We start from the raw sequence: 23,301 nt of genomic DNA, 5'->3' as shown, positions 1-23,301 counted from the left end.
GACAGTGGTGTTCTTCAGGGTGAATTGAATTGAATTGAAATGCTGGAACTTGGAAGGACTCTTTTTGTGGCCCTGCTTTCACAATGACAAAGGTCTTTCTTACCCGTCATATAAACTATAAACACTGCTCTCCAGCTGCCACAAACACCCCAGAAGAACATTTAATATAAACTCAACAATGAGTCCAACTTTCATGAAGACATTTTAACGGGTTAGACAAAAGAAAAATACGACTAGTGTATTAGACAAGAAAGTTTAATTTACATACAGTAGAAGACGTCGTTGCAGACAGTTGGGATCTCCACAGTGTCTTTATAAATAGCATTTACTGTACAGCTTATTATCTTTTCTGGTCACGTGGTCATAGCGTGGATGTGGTAAGTAGTGATATTAGATCAAGCTATACCTAAATGAACCCTGGATGCAGAGTGTATGTGGATTTAACTGTTGTATGTCCTGGATGGGAAGGATGTCTTTTATAGTCCACGTCAAAATTATATCGATTACAGAAATCAAACATTAGAGAGTTAAAAAAAAATAATAATAGTAAAAAAAAAAAACTTTTAAACACCCGGGTCTATAGCAAAGCTGTCTGAGCTGCACATGTTGCTCCAAGTGAACAAGGGGGAGGGATAAAGGTGTGGACGAGGGCATCTAGGACATGGTGATCTGCATGGACTCAAGCATCTCCTCCACCGCCTTCATGGAACATTTGTTCTCCTTGGTGCCTCGGCCAGCCATCTGCATATTGGAAAGGAAGGTGAGAGGTACAGAGGGAGAAAGAGAGAAGAAAAGGGGGGGAAAGGGAACATCAGCTCATTAGATGCCTCTGCCAACTGAAGTAATGGAGAGCCAAACATACTAAAACAGCCCCACTGAGCCAGCGATAGCCTCCTTCACCCCTGTAGCACGCTTCACCAACTGAGCAAAAACATCCACGTCCCTGTTTGGAATGTGAAAAGCTAGAAGCTGAAATAAGAGACAACAGTGGTCATTAGATAGAAATGGCAAATAGGCCATGCAAAGTAAAAAAAGAAAACTCTAAGCAGAGGGCTTTTCCTCAACTGTTGCGTAAGTGCCAATTTTGTTTTGCGTGAGCTTGAAGACAGGACGCCCACATTAGTCCACTTCCATGGCCTCTAGTATAGGAGTACATAACACCCCACTCTAATTTTTTGCACTGAGTCCACAGGGTTTCGCAGGAAGTGCCGCAAATAATAATCCACACACTTGTGCAAGACTACTCATGTGGCTCAGTCACTTTTTCTACCCAATTTAACTTTGCTAAAGACAAGGCATCCCCTCGAAACAAAAACACCAAAAGGGAAAGATGACTTCCTCCACCTTGGGTGTGGATCAGGAATAGAGGGGGCCTGTCCAATTAACGTCACGTCATGACCCACATTTATAAATAAATCTCTATGAAAGAATTTAAAGCGGTAAACTGAATTTCCATCAGATTCTAAATTTCTGAAGGCTACTACGCTGATGTATGTCAGCCATGTGCTATGACTTTGGAGGCTACTAGTGTAGGTACCTTAAAAGGCATTGTGACAGACAGAGAAAGGTACTACTGCTGAAATGTCACCAACACCAACGTCACAGACGAAAAGAACAATCAGGAGACACTGGCCTTGCAGGGTCTTTCAAGGAAGTCATTACGAAAACACCATTACTCCAAGGGTACCATTTCATATACACGACAATGCTGCCTCTGGACAACATAGCAAAGTCTGCATGTCCTCCAAGGCGAGAGATGAGCCTTGAGAGTGTGCACTGCACACCAGACCGAAGCACATGAACACACCTACACACTGTTAATAACTTCAATATCTGAAACGCACGCACGGCCGGCTGTAAGAGTTCAAGCTGATCAAATGTGGCACCTTTTCCAAATTTACAGACAGTCCAGACGTTCTGTTTGTGGAATAATAAAATGGACAATGCCCAATCCTACGCTCAACACAAAGGCCGGTTTTCATTGCTGTGACACATTTCTTCTTTCAACCTTTGGTCCTGACCACAGCCTCTCCAAACAGGAACCAACTGTAGCCTTCACCAAGCCCATGCCGCATTTCCACGGCAAAAAGTTTTTTCCTTCCTCTTTTGCCAAACTCCAACTTAGAGCGGGCAGCTGGCTAAGGTGTACAATTGGCTATGTAATTTCCAAGGGTGAGTCATTCTTCTAGATTTAGGGCGTGTGTGGGGTAGCTATAATGATCAGTGCATTTCATTGCTTTGCTGCCTAATGCGGCATTACCCCGAGCCCGGTAGTCAATTATCTCCTCAGCCCGAGGTGAGGCCACCACATTAACTCATGCCCTGCTCTACAACAGTGGGAGCAGACCAGACAGCTACATATCTATTTAGAGCATCTGATAATAGAGTCATGACGCAGTGGGAGCATGTGGTCCGTGACAGAGGAGCTAATCAGAGAATTTGTTTGGAGAGTTAGGGCAGGAGGGCAGGCCATGAAGTAGTGCTTTAAAGACCCCTGCACCAACAACCCACACATCTCTAGGTCTTTTACATGTCAGCCGACCCCACCAAGGTAATTACTTTTTTTTTTTTTTTTTTAAAGGGGCCCCCAGTCAGTCGTGACCTCTCGCCGACGTCTGCTCCCACTTGCTCTCACCTGCCCACCTTTTTCTTATTCTGAGGTATGACAATCACCAGGTACCGGAGCCTAATAAAAGTGGACGACTGACACGAGCAACACTTTAAAGGGGCCATCAATCAGCTAGCACAAGCCCACAGCAGCCTGCAGCTGTCCGAATGAGGCCCACACCACCGTTCACTTTTAAAGATCTCAGAAGTCATTTGACTGGAGGTGAGAGCGAAGAAATAAAGGAGGCAACCTCACACTTAGTCATTTAACTTGTCTCACAGAGCAACAAAAAAACCCACAACATCTAGAAGCACTTGCATGCTTGATGCCAGGTATGCATACATCTGCCATTTATGCACACACACACACACACAGCTGAGTTGGAATGTCAGTGCAATGGGTTGCTCTGGATGAGCTGGTAGAGCAGGTAGTCCATTGATTGCAAGGTTGGAAGTTCAACTCCCAGCCTTTCCACATGTCAAAGAGCAAAGAAGGCAAGACAAGGAACCCAAAATTGCTCCCAATGGCATGGCAGCACACAGTCCTTGTTGTGTGAATGAAAATCATTGTCAAACTCTCCTAACTCTAGGTGAGAAATGAGAAACACTGTGAAGCACTTTGAGTATCAATAACGTACTGTATATAAGTGCTGTGCCATTTAGGACCCCATGACTATAAAGCAACTACTGGAAGCAGATACAAGAAGCTGTAGAGCAAAGTAGAAGCAAAGGTGTTCCCTGAAGGACAAAGGTGCGACTGACTGGGGTGTCTCATTATTGTCAACCCCACATGTGATCTAGCTTTTTGACACTTGTCCAGTGGCCTTTAAGAGTAGCTAGTACTTCACCTTGTTATATTTTGTGCAACTGAAGCGGTGCATTCATTCCACACATGGACGGCAGCCCTGAGATTTTCCGGGCATCGCCCCGAAGAGCTGTATGTGTGAGCGCAAATGTCCAAATTAGTCGGACTGGACATTAAATGGACCGTATGCTGCCAGGTCTCTAATACAAAAACAACAGAGCAGTGTAGCTGCCGAGGACTCCTTTCTGCTTCCCTGTATACTGTTGATACTGCAGATACATCCAAATATATGTAGTATTGATTACGTTATGGATGAGTCCTCCTCCTGCACATCTGACCCAGTTGACCATGCCTCATCTAAAACATCAATGGTATTTGCCTCTGACAGTGACCATCTCCTATGTCCACTACACCTGTAAATGGACAACATGTCCATGGAATCAGGTCTGGAAATTATCCAGGGTGTGTGAAAACGAGTACATCTTGTTAAGCTATTAAAATAAAAATAGCATGTATGATTGGTATAAAAAAATAAAGGTTTGGAACTGCTTTTACTATTAAACTGATGAGTGAAATCTATGACAGTTCAACTCACAGTAAGAAAAATACTCTGAACGGTTTAAGACTTATGTAAGACAGTGTTTGGTACCAAACAAGCTATTTGATTCATTACAGTCAACCTCACTAAACACAGATGTGTTCCCTGTCTGTGGGTAAACCCTCTCCCACACCCCCTTGGCAATAAAGAAAATATTTAAGCGAGGGAAACATGTGCTACACTACTGGTTATGCTACTGTCTAACTCCTGTAACCGCTTTCAGATGAAGTACCACAGTAATGTTATTTTTCGTTGGATATTTGGACATTGGAGACTTGGAATGCCAAATTCTTTCCAAATATGATTTTATCTATCTATCTGTTTATTTATTTTTTACATGGGGCTTCTCACTGTTATAGGCCTCAGATTTACGATGCAAAGTTGAAGAAGGTTTGGGATATCCATCTTGCCCCCTGTGGTGATCAAAGCTTTTCGAAGACAGTGAGGTATGGTCAGAAAGCATACTGGTCTAAGTGATGAGTAGTGTGGACTTGACATCAATGGAAACATCTGACTAATTGTGGTGACCAAACAACCTCAACATTTTTCAATATATCAAGAAGATCTATTTCAGCAAGTGCTAACCTAAGCAAAACAAGCCGCACCACTTAGTGAAGATGGTTCTTTCCATGTTCATTCAAACCTAAAGAAACAAGTAAAAGCTTAGAGCTCCTCCGTGGCACTCCTGCAACAGCTCCAGGCGTTCACTATGATGTCTCTTACATGCACGCTTTTTCCAGCAGAGCCATCAGACTTGCCTCGGTGCTCAACATGTGAAATGCGCCTGCAAGGCGAAGAGAGTCGAGTGTGGTGAGACGAGGTCTTTAGAGGCTCAGCAGGGAGCCTCTCTCTCAACGGGACCCACACAAACTGAGCAAAGAACCACTTATTACAGTTAATTGTTGATACCCAAATAAGCAACACATATGGCCCGCATGGCAAATGAGATTTCTTTTAAATATGCTTTCATACTTAGGCTGCTATGACAACCGCAGAAAACGTTTTAGTGATACCATCTGCCTAGCTCTTCACTTTTTCCCCCTGCTTGTTTTATGTGCATACGCGCAAATACTATAAATGCTAACACACATCTGCACACGTGCACGTCCATCATTTATCTTCCTTCTTTGCCCTCTACGGTAATAAGTCTGATTCAAAATACATACTTCTCACAGAACCCTCTAATGGGCACAAATTGTTTCGCAGATTTAATTTCAGGGATGCCTCTCTGGGAAGATTGAATTTGTTGATTTAATATTAAATGTGCAGCTAGTTAGGAAACACTGCAATTCAAGAAATAAGAGTAAAATATATAATTAGGCTTGCGAATTTAATTATATCCCACTTCGGAAAGGAGGGCTGAATGACACAACTCTCTGCTGAAGTTTAGCGTGATTCCTCTGAGAATCTGCTTGTGGCTCCGCGAGAAGCTCATCTGTGAAGCCAGTTTGTGGGATAAGTCTTAGCAGACGTTGTGGCCTTAAGTCAACACATTAACAGTAAGTGTACCCAGACACACTGAAGACACTGGTGAATACCGACACTGCAAGTCAATACTGCGAGGCATGCTTCAGGGGCTGCTGTGCATTCAGGGGTCATTTGGTGGTGAATATTTTTCACAAACTATGCAAATGAGGGGGATTTTCAGGATGTCTGGATATTGTGTGCAAACACCCAATGAAAGCTAAAAGACAACAGAAAAGTCTGAGGGGTGGTTTTATGTGTCTGGTGGAGCGAGGAGTGAAGCGGGGGGGGGGGGGAGTAAATGTAGTAAAGCAACGTGCTCCTACATCACGCCTAATTAAAATCAATTTGTGACTCACCTTATAGGCTCTGTTTATTTGAGTGGCAGCCCAAGCAGCATACTTCATATTGTCCTTCTTCACCTTGGCACTAACTTTAGGACTGGCAGCGATGTGACTTGCAGACTGGAGGAAAAATAGAAAATGGGAGGAAGAGGCAAAGGAGAGAACAGGGGGAAGGGGTGTTCTTATATCAAAACTTGGTGAAACAGCAATAAAAGCGTAATTGAGATGAATGTGCAACCACTCTTACCATCTACCACTCCACTAGTCATTGTGGCAGAATGAAAAGAAAAAACAGACCTTGGCCTGATGACACAGGGGAAATCATTTATGGGGAGGAAAAAGTGAGTGTTTTAATGCTTCATACGTAAATTGTCACTTAACGGGGCCTAATTTCTCCAACACCATCGATTCCCGGCGATGAAAGGGCCTTGTATGTTCCGAAAAAAAAAAAAGCCCAACGTGCAGTGAGAGGAACGCCATGTGAATCACGGTCTCTGCCTGCCCCGACAGCTCCACTCCGAACCACAAATCCCATGTCTTTCCCATGTTCCTGCCATCATCTCCACGCAGCAAACCCCAGAGGGCTTACCCTGCCTGCACTTCAAAGCCCTCCCCACCAGTGTGCTGAAACTTTAACTACACACCAATCAACCTGGCCCTGTTTTTTCTATAATATGGTTTGGCTCCTGTGTTTTTCAGTAAGCATTTTCTTTATTTCTATTTTTTTTACCTCAAGAGAAACCTCAATTTAGATGATGTCAACCCAGACTGGCTATCCCCGAATAACAGTGAGCTCCATTATGGAGGGGAATCCCCACGCAAGTGTTGTCAGTAACTTACCCACATCCCAGCTGTGGTCAGTGCTACCAGGACTTCTGTCACACTGACTCAGGCGGTGTGAGATGGTGAAAGTTGCCTGCCCTTTCGCTGAACTTCTTGCACCTGTCAAGGTTTGGACCAGCGAGACTAGCTGACAATCTGCACAACACTCTCCACGACTGATTTGTGACCTACGAAGAATACACTCCCACCTGACGTATCCATCAAAGACCAAAGTGTCCGTGGATAACTTGTTAAAAAGCTGGCCTGCTCTGTCTCCGGGCAAACTTGAAAGTAAACAGAAGCAAACTGTCTTGGGTTTGACCCTGCCCTGCTCCGCCTGTACTTGCTGCCCACACCTCCTCTGTGAGGTTGCAGAGAGTATGGGGTGTTTGGAGTACCTGAAGAAATCCAGTGCACTACAGAGGAAAACACTAAGTCTCTCTGTGTAAATGTGCTTCCCCTTTGCATTTTTCATCCCCCGTGCCACTGCGTTTGTGTTTTTATGTCAGGTCTCCCTTACATTTGATGCACTAGCACTTGCAGACAACATCCTGTTTAAAAGAAAAAGTAGATGAAAGCCCTTTGCCGCCAAAACTACAAACAAACCAGCAGCTGGTTGGATAATTTGCCAGTGAGAAAATACTCAAGGCTGTTGTAGTGCTCTCTCTTCTGTGCTTTTCTTTTTTTTTTGAATCCACGAACATTATTTATTTAAGTCATAAACATAAAAATGCCTTACCAGAGGGGTATTATTACTAAAATAAAGAACTCCAGAGGGACAGACTTTTGCAATGCTGGAGTTCACCGTCTGAGTCAGCAGTGAGCTGACCTGTCAAGGAGCCCCTTATTCGCTCCCCCACCAAAAATCACACTCACACACACACAGTACAGTCTTACTTGACCCACTCTGTGGCCAGCCTCAACCTTGACAAACCACAGGGTTACAAAAAAGGTTCTACTGTTTTGTTGTTTTTCTTTCTCTCCTTCTCCTCTTACCTCACTTTCTCTTCATGCGAAGCAGTACTCACCATGTACAGACCAAACAATGCTCTCATATTCCGGTTGTTCAGCCTCAGCGCCTGAGCAAAATATTTTCTGGACAGCTCCAGATTTTCCAGCCCTCCTTGAGTGTACTTCACCTGTGTGAGGAGACATTAAACACGGCCAATAAGCTGGGCTAAAGGGCAGTTTAAGCAATGACAGCATGACATCTGAATAAGCATTAGATGACCACCCGGTGTAAACATCTTTCATGATCGACAGTATATTCCCGATGACCTTAAGTGCGTGTCGGTGTCTCTCAGAGTTATAAAGAGGCATCATTCACAGAGGGCTAACATAAATGCCACAGCTTGCCCCCGTGCTTGATGACGGACATCCAGGTGGGTACCTACCTCAGCGTACTGCTCACAGTACAAGTGATTGTGAGGATTGGTCATCATCAACTCCTCCAGACAAAACGCTGCTTTTCCATAGCTGTGGAAATGACAAGAAAAACACAGAGCCAATTGATACAGCTGTGGACGCGTCATCTTTTAGCTTGCTCAACTGTGAAGCACAACATCTATGGCCAATAAATTTACAGGTATAAATCTCAATTGAGACTGCATGGGGTTCAGGTCAGTTTACAAGTGACAGACTTATAATGTACGTAGCTGAAATGTGTTAAGATTCACCAGATGTCATAAAGTTTATTTACAGGCTTAGAGTAAAAGGAACTCAGTCCAGACAGCTGGCAAAGGTAAAAGCACATCTAGTGTGGTGATTCTCCCTCCTTTGGGGACACCGAGGATCAATCTTGTCCGTCTGTGTGTTTTTTCTGCCTTTAATGTGTAGTTAACTACCTTCCTGAGGTCAGCACTACAGTAAGAGCTGGCACACTGTGCCTATACTCAGATGAGATCACTTCTCAGCAGCAGACTGCTGAGCTGTTGACCTCACACTAATCTGCTGCCACTCCACTTCTAATACACAGTTTTCCCTTCACAGGACCAGGCCAAGACGAGCTAAGATACAGTATATCACTTAACACAACGCCATAAAACGTCTGTACACCTAACAAAATGCAACACAGACCAAAGCAGAAGCAGGCTATAAACAGAAAACAGGGCTACACTAGCAATCTATGCACACTTTCAGACTGAATGAAAGTGTTTTGAATTTATTTATTTCTTCAAACAATGACATTCTTTAATTGACTTTTACAGCTTTATGATTTGGCAGCCGTTTTTAGTCAGTAGAAGAAGAAGAAGAAGAAGAAAAGAAAGAAAGAAAAACGGCTTGTTTAAAAAGGCTTTTACTCCTGGATACATAGTTTTGTTTTCACTGCTCGTGAGAAATTAGGGCAACGCTGAGATGCAGAGATTTTGCAGAAAATGTCTCAATGTTGCCTGCCAGTACACGAAGAACTTATCAGTCTACTCCGCCATGGTAACTAGCTGAGAGATTAACAGCATGCGAGGGAAAGGAAGGTGGGGACACAGAAAGAAAGAAAGAAATAAACAGTGGGAAGGGGTTGAGTAGAGGGGGGAGATCAGAGGGCTTGGGAGGTTGGGGGCTGCTTACAATTACCACTTCCTCTCCATAAAGACTTTCAGATGTGCTAGTGCAGCGGCCGTGGCCTGCAACAGAGCCCGCTCCATCAGCCATCAACCAAAATCTTGTACCGGAGCCAGAACCTTACCTCTTCTACTCTTCCTCTAGGCCATCTAACCCTGCCACCGCCAAGCCGCCCTCCATGGCAGCTCCTAAGCTCGCTGTAGTCACCATCGTGTGCGAGACTGTAAGAATCGCGTTTGTTTCTTTTGGAGGTTTGTAAAACCATCAGCAGTGGCTCTCCCCCATTTTAATACCACATTCTGACTGTGTATAAGACAAAAATGGATTCAGACTGGGCAAAGTATGTTTAAAAAAAATATTACTATTTATCCTGCAATTTTGAATGACCAGTCCAATTTTGTTGAACAGTCTCATAGTTTGGGTCAGAAAGAGAGCCAGCAGCAGATTCCAACAGTGGCTCTGTGCAATACTTGCAAACAGAAGAAAATAAGCTCCTGTCTAAACATCGCTGGCATAAGGATTGTTTTAACAGTGTCAACTCAGGGGCTATTAATTACGCTCTTAATGTGTTAATGCTGATGCCTGGTACAAACCTAACAACGGCAAGGCAGAGACACACTGCTTTGTTTATTTTTAGCTTCCAGGGTGTTGCGCAGTGAGGGGAGGAGAGTTTATTTCTCTTGCCCGCTTCTCCATCAACCTCTGTTTTCTCTGGCTGGGGGGAAATGAAAGTGCCACCACCTTCTCCTGGGAATTTCACGGCAAGTGTTCTCTCTCTCTGCCTCCCGCTCTATTCCCCTGGAAAAGAGAGGTGATAATGCCTGGCTATCCGGAAGAGGAGGAGGAGGGGAAACAGGGAGTTTGTAACCCAAAATAAAGAAAAGAAATTGACACGCCTGTAGATAAGGGGCTGTGGGAGTGAATGGTGTGATATTAGAAGTGTTGGGATAAGCTGGGAGATAATCCGCTCACCCTTGGATTTCCTCTGGCCACTACAGCAATAAAGCCTCCCAGACAAAAGCATGAAATATCCAATAAGTAGCCTTCTCACCGTGCTACACATTCCTGCTGCCACTGCCTTCATACCGGAGCAACCACAGAGTCAAGTGTGCCCACACACACATAAATACATCCATACGAATACAAAAAAAAAAAACATAGTTTGACTTCAGATACTGCTCCACTAACTTCTGAGCCCCAGATAATTGAGGATGTATAATAAGAGACACAAACAAAATGATTTTTTTTCTTACTATGGTCTTGTCTGTCTGGCAGTTCTCCCTGGCAACTGAGAGATATCAGTGGGAGGCCATGGAGTCTTTCTACTCTCATATGCAGGGGAGGGGGTTTAAGACTGCAATCCTATTAAACTACTCTTATGTGACAAACATGGACAGGGCTCCATTCAGACCCCTGGCTGAGTTAGGCATCTCAACGCCCTCCATTGTGGCCATCCAGCGGCTTGCGAGAGATCAAGCCATCAGTCTGGCGCTGAAGTGACAGATACATCCCAAGCATTCTCAGAATGTTTGTATTTTTCTACGCAGGATGTCTGGAACTGATCCCTGTTCATTTGTTTCCACACTATGATGAAAATGAAGATGCTGTGCCGTTGCAATTTTGAAATCCGTGCTGCCAAATACTTCTTAGATAATCCTTGTAATGAGAAAAAGAGCTTATTTTGCGCTGCAGCCGTGTAAAACGAAGCTTCAGTTTATCCATTACAGATGGCGAAAATGTCTCGCATGAATTATCGATTGGCTTAAATGGTTTGTAGTTGCAAAGGTGGGTCAGAGTAAAACCACAAAGAATGCGAGCTATTCAAAGCTGTGTAGTGAACAGAGGAAGGAAAAGAAGAAAAACTGATGCGTGGATACAAAATAGTGACTCAACCATTTATCAAAGTATAAATTTTAAAAAGCTTGACGAGCAGGATTTTGATAAAACTCACAGTAATACTGTGGCTTAAATTAGGAAAGTGTATTTACTCATGTTCGTTGATGTAGAGCTCCGACAACTCATGCCACGCTTCTTGGTCTCCCACAAATCTGTGAAGACAAAATGAATGAATGAATGGATGAAAGTAAGAACATCTTCGCTTATTACAATTACAATAATGACAGTTGTGCAACTCTCAAGGCAGGAGAAAGAGTTTGTTGGCATTTCATGCTCGAGTTGTGCCAGCTCTATTGAAAGTAGACTCATTTTTAATTAAAATAAAAGCCAGGGGAAATGAAGAGGAGGGGGAGCCTGACCCTCTCCCCTCCTTGTAGAAACACTCACTGCTCCAGATACTCATTGAGCTCCCGGATGGCTTCGGCACTCTTCCCCTGGGCCTTCAGTATGGAGATTTTGCGCTTCCTCGCTGCCTGTAGAGAAGAGAGTAAACAGGATTAGGGACTCAGCTTCTCAAGTGTTTGTCTGAGGGGGTAAAGAGCATGAGTGAGTGTAAGAGTTGTGAGTTTAAGTGTCTTTTCAGTGAGCCACAATCCTTCTTAAACTTATACTAGAACACTGAATAATTTTCTGAGGAAGCAGGACTTTGGCGCATTACAAACAGCCATGCAGACACAAACAACACTTAAACAACAAAGTTAGCTTTGTGACGTAAATTTGTACTATTGTGAGACGTACATGAATCTATCAGGATATAATTGGCCGTGTCCAACAGGAGATGGACGCGCATTATGAGTCAGTGTTTGAAAGTTGGAATGAGCTCTGTGGCTGAGATAAAGTGGTGAGTCATCCCCTAACCAAGTGGGGAAAATGGCACACTCCCCCAAAACCCCAACGCCTGTCTTCCTGCAGGCACGGCACGCATCGAGCGCTGCACCAGCCCGACTTACATCAGCTGAAAATTGCTTTCCGCTACGTTTTGATGTCGAACTGACCTTAAGGTGGATTAGATTCTCATCAATCTGAGTTAGAAAGTATTACTCCTACTGCTCTGACTTTTCCAAATGTTTGACTCCCCACGACCCCCCACCCCCCCTCTCCTTCTTTTGATAATAAGCGAAAACCTTAACAGGAGGCTGCTGCTCCATTAAGAGTGCACCGCCCTGCCACAGCCTATTTTATTTATGGACTGGCACTTGATTGAGTGGGGCTTCCTCTCCTATACTCATAACCAGAGTCATTGAGGGCTGTGTATGAGTCACGTCTAGGGGGCTGTAAATTTGGGCCTCCTCTGACACTGCCATCCCAAGAACTCCACTTCATCAAGTCGGGACAGAGACCTGCTGGGAGACTGCAGCCTCAAGTGACAAGCAATATTTTGGCCTCGCAAAGAAAGAAAAAGCATGCAGGCAATAGGTTGACATCTACATAAAAAGGATTTCAACCTATATCACAATGTGCTTTGTTCCCAAACTGTTTATTTTTAGTACAGTGGTTTAAGGGGCAAATTGATGGAAGATGATTAAAATACATAATAAATGCATCAAGCAACAAGGAACAGTGAATGGTAAATCAACTAATTTGTCTTTAATGTCCCCTGACAATAAAATAAAGATCAGTTAATTTGACATCTGGTGTATTTCAATGCTATGTCAAATTCAAGAATTTATATTTACTTCAGACTAAATTACAAGCATGTGAGATCTTTCCTCATCCTATAACAAACGGGGGAATTAAACAAAAATTTTAAAAACTCATACAACGAACACTACAATGATGGTGAATGTGGATATTTGCACTTGTGCGCTCCCACCATCACCACCACACTCACTCCCCCCCCCCCCCCCCCCCGATTCGGAACCACTTTGGGCTCAAAGGAACATATGGAAGTTGGTAGCCCAGAAGAGTCACACGGCACTTTATTAAACGAGAAGCAATTCCAAACCACTCCTCTCTCTCCTCCTTTCTCTTACTAATGATCCAGAAAAAGCTGGCAGTGGCTCTGATCCCTCTGTTGTCGTGATTCTTTTTTAATTAGCGCTCTCAGGAGACCTTAGGAGTGAGAAGTGGATTATTTACATCGCCCCTGGCTGTACGTGTCGACCTACCGCAATCTCCCTTTATAATAAGAAACATTGCTAGAAGGGTGGCACACCTAGCGCACTGCACGTAATTGAAAAAAAAAGGGAAGAGAAGAGAAAGAACGTAATAAAAGTCTAGACAGACATTCATTTCTCTATGATTTCTTTCTTGAAGGTTTGTTTACACGTGTACCGGCCGAATGTGTGCGTCTTCAATTAAGATGTTACCACAATGTATTAAGTTTAATCAGTAAGTCTAGCACTGCCATTATTTTTAAAAACTAAACATTTGTACGTGGTCAACTAATTCTTAATTGAGGCTTTAAATTTCAAATCACTTGTCCCACACAAATATACTCTTGTCCTACAGTGAATTTGTAATCGCATATGATTGCGGGTCAACCTCAGGAGTCGTCCACGTGACCTTGCGGGCACATTTAAGAAATACAAGCTTTTTATATTGAACAATTAGGGTGGAATGAGAGCGCTGGAATTTAATATTAACATAATCATAGAGTCCACTTAAACAAATATTAACTGAGCCATCCTTCTATGTAAATGTTGTGGGCACCACATAATCTAAAAAGGTGGAAAGATTGCATTTACGCACACAGACAAAAATTTTGCCAGCTCATTGCTGTAGGTATTGGAACATTGCAAGCAATGGAAGGGCTAAGAGTTTGAAACATTTTTTGGACAGCGCCATGGCAAAAAAAAAAAAAAAAAAAAAAACCTTGAGCAATTTTTGTTGATTCAACAATTTTGGTTAATGGGTACCACATCTATTCCACAGCCTATAATTACAACAGCTCAGTTTCCAATCTCTGCTTTGCATGCCGGGATGCCTTGCAAGTCTTCTTTGTGGTCGCCAATTTTCCGCCATTTCTTAGGCCCATCCCTGCCTGAGTCTACGGAGAATACAGGAGGACATTTAGGGAGGACACTGTCCTCACCCAAAGACAGGTGACCTAATATGATCACTCCACCTTTCATCACTACGCCCATTGAGGACTGTGGGAAAGAGGTTTAAGGTTAAAATCCCAGGGACAGAGGACATATTTGTGTGTTCTGTTCCATTCCCAGTCCCAGGTTTGACTGACAGCATACGCTTGCAAGGGTGTCAGTATCCAGCCTTGCAGAAACCAGGAAACGGACCATTCCCTTTCCGAGGACGTCCCTGCAATCCGCATAAGATCTGTGCCATGTCAGGGAGGTGTCCCGGGATGCACTGAATTTACAACTCCCACTGTCAAAGCAGTGGATAAATGTAAAGCAATTTGCCATGCCAATTACAGAGCATACATTTGTTGCAGCCATTTTGTACAAGAAAATAATTTGATTTACGGCTTTCACATCAATCTTGACTTGGACAGCATGACTGGGACACAGTCTTTTCAGAATATTCAATGCAGCCACAGGGTCCACAATGGACCTGATCCCAGTTGGGGGAAATACCAGAATTTGTTAAACTCGGATGCCAACAAAGCTCTCATGAAATGTTTTATCTTTCCTGTGGTTTTATCCATTCTCTCTCTTATCTCCGGTCTCTTTATATAGTTATAAATCATTGTTCAATTTTTACACACAATAAATCAATATTTTGAACTTAATAACCTCACACAGTAGTTTTGGGTCAGGATCGTCATTATACGGATCAAGCAGATTGTTAAATACGGATGTCAGTTTTAGTTTGTCACAACAATAATTACCAAACCAGCAATCAGCTTTTTTTATATATCTGCTGTTGCTCATTTCATCTTGAAGCTGAATCTTAAGTTTGTAAAAATAATTAAGGCTAGCCAAATTGTTCTATCGAGTCATTGGTGGTTAATTTAGTAGCCATCAACAATAATTTTATTTCTGGCTTCTTTAAATGTAGTTACATGCAAACAATGAAAGGTGATGACATTTGATGTGGAACTCTAACTTAAATTTTTAATTTTGATTTATTAAATTGCTGCTGAACCTACACACTAGGCGTCTGTTTTAGGCACCATCAGCATAAATGTGTACAGTTAATAAACAATTCTAATTGAAATGTGAAAACCCTTCTGCTCAACATTCATATAATCCCTTTGATTTACAAAGAAGCATATTCTGCGTCCAAAGTACTACTTTAATTTGAAATATAACAATGGGGACCTGCCTATGAAAACAGTCACGTCCCCGTTTTCAAACACTGACTTGCCAATCCGACTTGCAAACTTCCAACAGCAATAAAAGCGTAAAATAAACAGATTGACTTGACAAAGTGGAGGTGCAAGTGAGACAGAGCATGTGAGGTGGTAGTAGCTGTGGCTTTTAAAACGAGGAGGCTATTTCTCCAATGCCACAGTGAGAGCAAGCGAGATCGGGAGCATCAGGGCGAAGAAACCATTAATAGTTTGCTTCTGTAAGGCATCTGTTTGTACAAATACATATGATGTGTCTCTCAGATGAAGACCCTTTAAAAATGAATTCTCTTGCAAGGTCACATGTCCTTGTGGAAACAAATAGCAGCAGGTACATTATGTTTGGGTTTGGTGATGTGGGATTGGCAGAACACTGGCTAGACATGCTTCTGCAAGTCATTTCAGTGATGCATAGTAAACTGAGAAGATAGCAAGAATGGAGCATCAGAGAAGTAATGGCTATTTTAGACCTGTCTGAGTTACCAACTTAACAACCTTCCACCTTCTTCTTACAATGAGAAGGTGGAACAGGAGCTTAGTCCTATTCAATCAAGGTGGAGGTCTAAAAGGTCCAGTAAATCACCATCTTCAAAGACCAGAAGTTTTATTTACGCTTTACTTATACCAAACATGTCTGCCACTGACTAAGACCATGAATAACCCTCCAGCCCCCGCCCCTTAAACACATTTCAGTTGTGTGGGTGATAGGCTGATCAGCACTGTGGTTGAGGCCAGAGAAGCCAAGGGGAGTTTAACTCCCACCGCTAACACCAAAGTGCCACGACAGATTTAAAGCCCTCCAAAAAAGCTGAGACCACAAAGTGAAGCAAAGTAGAACACTAAACAGTGGGACTTTTCCCCATCTTTCCTAGCTTTTCAGTCTCACCGTATTAGTGGGGTCGTCTTGGAGAATGGCATCGTAGTGCTTGTTGGCCTCATCGTACCTTCAGAGAAAGAAATAGAAAAAATACAGTTTAGAATACAGTCCCAGCCCAGTAAAATGAGGTGGTGGAGAAATCAAACTGAGTTTAAGGTCATGAAGTTTCTGTACACAGCGTGGCAGGTCTCTGTATTTACAGTGAAGCACAACAGAAATCAGTGGGGATCTAAAGGAAGAAATAAACATTAATTTAAGTTTAGGTTGCTGATCACACAGCCAACATCATCAGACGCTTATATCGCTGCAGAATGAGTCATGAAATCGATACAAACAAAGCACACAGTTTTGAAGATTGAATTTTAATTTGATTGTGTTCATTTAACCTTGATGCTCTTATGTCTGTCCAGATCTGCAGCTAGATCGTTGGTCCGGGTGCGTCTATACATATGAATCTGAGAAGCAACAATGTCCGACACGGTGTGCCTCGAACTATACAGAGCCCACATGATTCCTTTTAAAAGGCAAAACGTATAAATTGTAAATATTAAATCATATGGTAAAGAAATCTGGTAATAGGAAGCATTTGCACTTCACTTGTCAAGTCAAATCAAGCAGTGAACTCTTTTAAAAAAAAATTTTTTTAACGCTGACGTTTTAGTTGCACAACGCATGGTTCTGTGATGAGAAACTGTCCCGCCCACACCATGCAACAGACAGAAGCAACTCTGGTTCCCATTAGCAATGAGCAGTCCCACTTCCAGCACTGATACTCCCCTCACATTCACTTTATTACTCAGCCACACTTTGGGAGATTTCAGATGGCACTAGGCAACCACTCACAAGCCACTTTGATTTGCTTTATTTATTTAGGAGCCAAGTGTGTGTGTGTGTGTGTGTGTGTGTGTGTGTGTGTGTGTGTGTGCATGTATGAAGGGTAAAGGGTTTACTGTTTGAAGCTGTGTCATTCAAGTGTAGCTCTGCCTGCTGCCAATTAGATCCCAGTGTGCCGTTTATTTAATCTGACAGTGCCGAAGCAATCACTCTCAATTATCACATAAACTGTGACATAACCGATAAACCAGCAATGGTGATCTGGGTGGGGGATGTGAGTGAGGTGGTAAGCAGATAAAATTACCCTTACTTCAGCTCAGAGCAGACTAAAATACCCTTTATTTATCTTTGGTCCTCAAGCGCTCCATTCTGACTGTGGTGACATGTCAATATTTACAGGGCCAAGACACACTCGCTGTACAGCGACCGAAACAGAACAGTAAAGCCTGAAAATAGGGAGGGGAACAAGAAAAACACGCAGAGAGATGAGGAGTAACAAAATAAGGAAACAACAGTGGAATAGAAACCAGAGACGACTGAGGGACCCCCAGAATAACAGTGGGATCCAACCACTTCCTTCCCGGGAATCCCTGACTCAAGCTTAAGGGCCACAGGACTACCCAACACTGAACCGTTCCTCTCTCCATTCCCCTCTTCTCCAAAAGGAATGCTTGGTGATCCAATATAAACACGCCATACCCCACACACATACTGTACTTACACACCCTGACCATTGAACCACTTAGGATCTGCTAACACTTTCTCACCCCCAAGCCTCCCAAAGTACCATACGAAACAGTGAGGCAGTGCTTCTTTGTCTCCTCTCTCCTTCTCTCTCTCTCTCTCTCTCTCTCTCTCTAGAGCTTTTGGTACTCAATGCTTACCTTTCCAAAGCTTCCAGCCTCATGCCCGTTAATCGCTTCACTCTGTGGCTATCTGGAAACTGCTTCTTCAGTTCCTGTAGACAGGTCTGCAAGGATGTGGGCAGAGGAGAGAGACCGATTATAGATGGCGGTGTTTAAACTTTGTGTTAAACTCTTGATCTCACACAAACACTTAGGGTTTTCTGTAACAAATCACCCGTCTTGAAAATGTTTAGGGACTCAGATAAACAATCACAATCAACTAATGTTAACAACAGACTGTAACGGGCCAAACGTCACTGTCTTACATGCTTTGACGTGGGAAACAAGACCCGCTAGTATTTCCCGTGCTGGGCAGGCAGGCGGAGTCCTTGCCACTTGCACTACATGTGTAAAGCAAGAACACACTTGCTCTTCATGTCATGAGAAAATTATTGAACAAAAGTTTTAATGTTTAATAATAGATGGATTATTAATCATTCATTCATCTTCTGTAACTGCTTGTCCTGTGAGGGGTGGATTATTAATCAGTTAATCCCAAAACATTATGGTTTGTTGCAGCCCCAGCAGTCATATGAGACACGTTAAAAGCTAAAGGGTCTAATTTAGCAGTGGCACGATCATGTGCTTGTGAGTGCAAAATTAACATTAATGTATAATTTTGTAATTTGGGAAATCTGAGGTCATCTCTAAGTGTTCTTTGGCCTCAATTCTACTCCCAGCTGCAGACACCGCGGACACCTAGTTGTTCTTATTATACTACTTTCTCGTCCAAACAAAGTGTTCCAGCTGTGCACAGAAGATCAGCATTTATGTATTCAAATATATATATATATTGACTATATAATTTTGTATAGTAAACAAAAAGGGACGGCACACTGGTGTAGTGGTTAGCACTGTACTCTGGACAGTTCCAACCCATTGCAACCCTCTACATGATAAGCAGTTAGAGAAAAGTAATAAATGAAAGAAAGCTGCTTGGTTACATAGTAGCATGTTTGCTGCTATAAAAAGGGGAATAAGGATTCTCACTGTGACTTGTTCTTCCTCCTCTATACGGTTTGCTTGAACACAGGGTAGTTAAACGGTTGAGGAATGCTTACAGCCCCATTCGGCATTATCGTGAATGAGACGGAAAAGTCTGCGGTGCGACCTGGATCGTTTGTGCTATCCATCAGTACAATTCTAGAGCAATTCTGTTTTTTTTTTTTTTTTCTAAAGTCTGGCAGCAGGGATGAAAGGACAGCCAACAGACAACTAATTGTAATGACTGTGTTCTACATTCCCCATACTTGCTGAGTCATTCATTTTGCCAGGGGAGTTGACACATCCACATTTGGAGATGAACTATTTCAATTACCAAAACTTTTTCGTCCCATGCAGATTTTAGCATTTTCAAAGCTATAAATATTTCTAAACGTAAACTCAGAAACAGCACATGAAGCTTTACGATGGCAAATAAATCCTAAGGGGAAAAAACTCCAGAAATGAAGGCCAAGTTCAGCTAACACTTGAAGCATGCTTCTCCGCTCATTTGCTACACCCTCTAATTCCAACTCTCCGTAAATTGTTTTTCCAAAGTACAGACAGAGTAATACCACTTGGCCAAATAAAAATCAGATTTTCACATTTGGCAGTGCGGGTACCGCAAAGTAGGAATGGCTGTGAGAGAGTGAGCGATTGCTTTTGAAGCTCTTGGGTGTGTGAGGAAGCGCGGTAAAAACCTACCAGAGCCAAGTCATCCCGACTGCAGTCCAGCGCTGCGATCATCACCTGCTCATAAATAATCCATACTGGGCAGAAGAGACACACAGACAAAGACGACAGTGTTAACGCCCTTTCCATTCCAGTCCATTGCCTGGGGTAACGTAAAAAAAAAAGATGATATATTGAACTGTACACTTGACACTTGACGCACTCTCTCCTCAACAGCTGCATAAGATGTTTTTTACTCATAATAAACAAGCTTTCACGACACGCATCAGCAGCTGAAGAGTTTATTCACATGACTGTTCCATTTGCACAAACGCTTAATTTATTATTTTCTTTATGGCACGCATGAAAGATAATGTTGCTTTTTAAAAAACATGCATTCATATAAAACTTGGACAGCACTGCAGTTTAATAAGCATAAACACAGCGTAGCATGCAACACCCTTGTCTAAGGTCATGCTATTTATTTGCTGCAGTTAGTTGGTAATAAAAACCAATTCAATTTCATAATCATGTTACATTTAAGTGTGCTATTAACAAGGCAGATTTCAGAATATTATCCTCCACCCTCATCCATGATTTATATTCCTCATTAGTAGAGGTCTTCCACACAATGTGTGTGGAGAAAAGATGGAAAAGATCATCAGAAAAACAGGAGAAGGATAATCCGATTTTGGGTTTAGGTTACTTTTTCAACATTTCTGTGAATGCCACGCCAAGATGTTTGTTCAAGGAGGAACCTTGAATAATGTCAATGTGTTGGCTTTTTAAAATAAAACACATCTCATGCATGGCTGTAAATGTATTAAATATATTTATATCCTTTCAGAGCACGGCATGATGACCACCATCAACATAACAAGCTCAACCATTCCTTTAACATGTTTCAGTCTGTGGTTCACTATAAAACCATGAAATGTTTATTTCTTTCAGTCAACTGTAACATTATAACACAGTGACTAATAGCCTGGCTACAGAAGCCAATTAATGGAATCAATACAACATGTTAGACAGACAGCTTTGACAACCAAACTGGATGTGTTCAGCCAAATGAACAACCCTGGTTAATTGGAAAGAATAACAAAATCCAGCTCCACCCAAATACTGTCAGGCTGTGCCAAAACAAACAAATGCCCCGAGTTTTTCTTGACTTTAATGATCCCAACGCTTGTTTCGATAATTGCCATCTCATTTCACAGCCAATTTAAAGCTGGTTTCAATAAAAGCAAGGCATGTTAAGTGTTTATCCGCCTCTTTTAAAAGGATTGTATGAATCATAATGACTTGGGGAAAAGGGAACGTTTTATGGAGTGATGTAGCACATCGGTTATATCTCAAAGGCACCTTGGATATCTTCATCATACTGTTTGTAAATCTCACTCCTGCTTCAAAAATGATATCTGGAGAAATCAACAGTACAGTACAGTTCTAGGTAACGGACCATACCTACTCGTGCACCTTTCATGGTATCAGTATTACTATCTGGTGCTACTTATAATACTGTATGTTTGAAATTCGGTCATTTTCTGCTTTTACCTATTTTTTTTTTCTTCCTCACAAAATCAAAAATATTAAAACTGAGGTTTCATTCATTCCCTCCCAAAATAAGCATTTTACTATTTCTGGATTTTATGAACTTTGTTTTCTACACCAAAGGAAACCTAAGATCCTCTCAGAGATTAAAAATATGTATGCCACATATATACATATATATAAAAAACAGACATACATATATATAAAAAACAGACAAAATGTACCAAGCAGAAAATCACTCACTTAGATTAAATATATCTCATGATGCTCATTTCATTTCATCTCATCTCATCTCATGATGTGAGCCCACGTATTGTAATAACAATTAGGCTTAATCCTGTTTTAAGCATGTTTTTAAATTCTGATCCAAAGTGGAAACTATACTGTATCACTAATAAAACAGTAGGGTTGTCCCTGCTACAGTGACATTATAATAACTGTATTCTCTACTTTTGAGTTTACAGGTTTTACACACACTGACACACTTACTGTCATCTCCCAGTTTAGATGCATGGTCACCGATGAGCTCCTCACCAACATCCACTATCTGTTCACTATTTCTGCAGTTATCTTCTCTCCATTTGCGTAGCTTGTCTCTCATCTCTGTGGACAAAGATATTAATGCATGAGAACTGTAATAATCAGTGATTAACAATAACAGCTGCACCACAGTTTGCACATTATCCACCTCCCAATTTCCAGACCTTTACTGCTGAGACTGTGTAATACAACGATTTGGGAGCACTGTGTGGGACATACATATATTGAATTAATTAACTGAATTGAATTGATATAAGCTGCTATATCTAACATTCAACGATTTGAATGCATTTAGCTTTATTTCATATATTATGATTAAGCTACGATTAAGTTTCGACGTGTTAGAAACGTTAGTGGAACTCTAGCACCAGGAGCACAAGAGGCACCATTAATTATAATAAGGAACTATATTATTATGACTGTGTTACGGATCTTTACTGGCTCATCCTCTAACTTAACGTCAGCTAAAACCGCTATAGTTAGCCGTAGCCACAGCTAACATTACATGCTCAGGCTAACAAGCTAACGGGCGTTGGGCGCTACCTTTAAACGGCCAGGCGTTGTACATGTACAAATCACCCTCCGCTGCTTTTATGCCTTTCTCAGCTTCGTTTGACTTGTGGGCAATGCAGCTGGTAACAGCAACTGTATGCATAAAACCGACAGGTTAGCACGCCGTGCTAACTAGCGTTAGCACTTTGCATGCCGACTTGTCAGCGCAGAATTTCAGCCAGGAACAGCCACGACTCTGTGATATGCTCTTGTACAAGAAATGCCGAATGGCTTCAATATTACAAAAAGTGCCTTAGTGACACTCGAGGAGAAACAGTTTTGTCTTTTGTCTTACCTTCCCATCCCACATCGTACATTTCTGACACCGACGCCATCTTTTTTCCTATGACAACATACGCCGTGCTTACGTCACGGACTTGGGAGATATGGGCGTGGTCCACGCGTTGTGATTATGATTATGATTATTATTATTAGATAGACTTTTAATCATCCACAAGGGAAATTTACTTTATTATTATTATTATTATTATTATTATTATTATTATTATTATTATTATTATTATTATTATTATTGGTGCTGTTGTTACTGCTGTTGCAGCTGATTTAATGACGTTCAAGTCTAACTTGTGCATGTTTTGGTTTAGACACAGGGTTAATGGCATTCCATTAGACTGTGAACCTACTCTTGAATCCTCATTGGAGTGTTCAGCGTCAGCAACATACAGCATGATGACTTGCAGGCTGCCGCCAAAATGCGGAGGGGATGTCATTCTCATGCTCCATTTCCATTTATATATAATTTCCCTGCTAAGTATTGGATCAGACGGTTTCCTCTGAAAATATGAAATCTGCTTTCCAAGCACATCTACAATTTTATCCTGATTTCCCTCAGGAGCCTCTGTGAATCTCATCCCTTCGCTATGTATGCTTTCTTGCACACTTCTCACTTACCACATTACACACTTGTTGATGTGAACTCAGCACAAACTTGCTTACAGAGACATTTTAGAGATCTGATGTCATATACAGTGGTACTCACTGCACATTGCCTACTATTATGCATGCTTTTGCCGACGTACAC

At 42.1% G+C, this 23,301-nt stretch overlaps 1 protein-coding gene across 1 annotated transcript; it reads right to left on the bottom strand.

Moving 5' to 3' along the window:
* Nucleotides 1–239: 239 nt before the first annotated feature.
* On the bottom strand, nt 240–22,606 carry emc2 (ER membrane protein complex subunit 2). Its single transcript, XM_084557972.1, has 11 exons — nt 22,555–22,606; nt 21,657–21,770; nt 19,650–19,714; nt 17,943–18,028; nt 16,234–16,291; nt 11,483–11,568; nt 11,188–11,247; nt 8,035–8,116; nt 7,669–7,779; nt 5,834–5,938; nt 240–741 (listed from the first exon to the last, which is right to left on the bottom strand). Exons 1-11 carry the CDS (start codon nt 22,592–22,594, stop codon nt 655–657), a joined length of 894 nt encoding a protein of 297 aa, XP_084414098.1. The 5' UTR covers nt 22,595–22,606; the 3' UTR covers nt 240–654.
* Between the last annotated feature and the right edge of the window lie 695 nt (nt 22,607–23,301).

Source organism: Chelon labrosus, assembly GCF_963514085.1.
Source record: "Chelon labrosus genome assembly, chromosome: 12".
Classification (NCBI taxonomy): Eukaryota; Metazoa; Chordata; class Actinopteri; order Mugiliformes; family Mugilidae; genus Chelon; species Chelon labrosus.
This window is presented reverse-complemented; position numbering and strand designations above follow the sequence as displayed.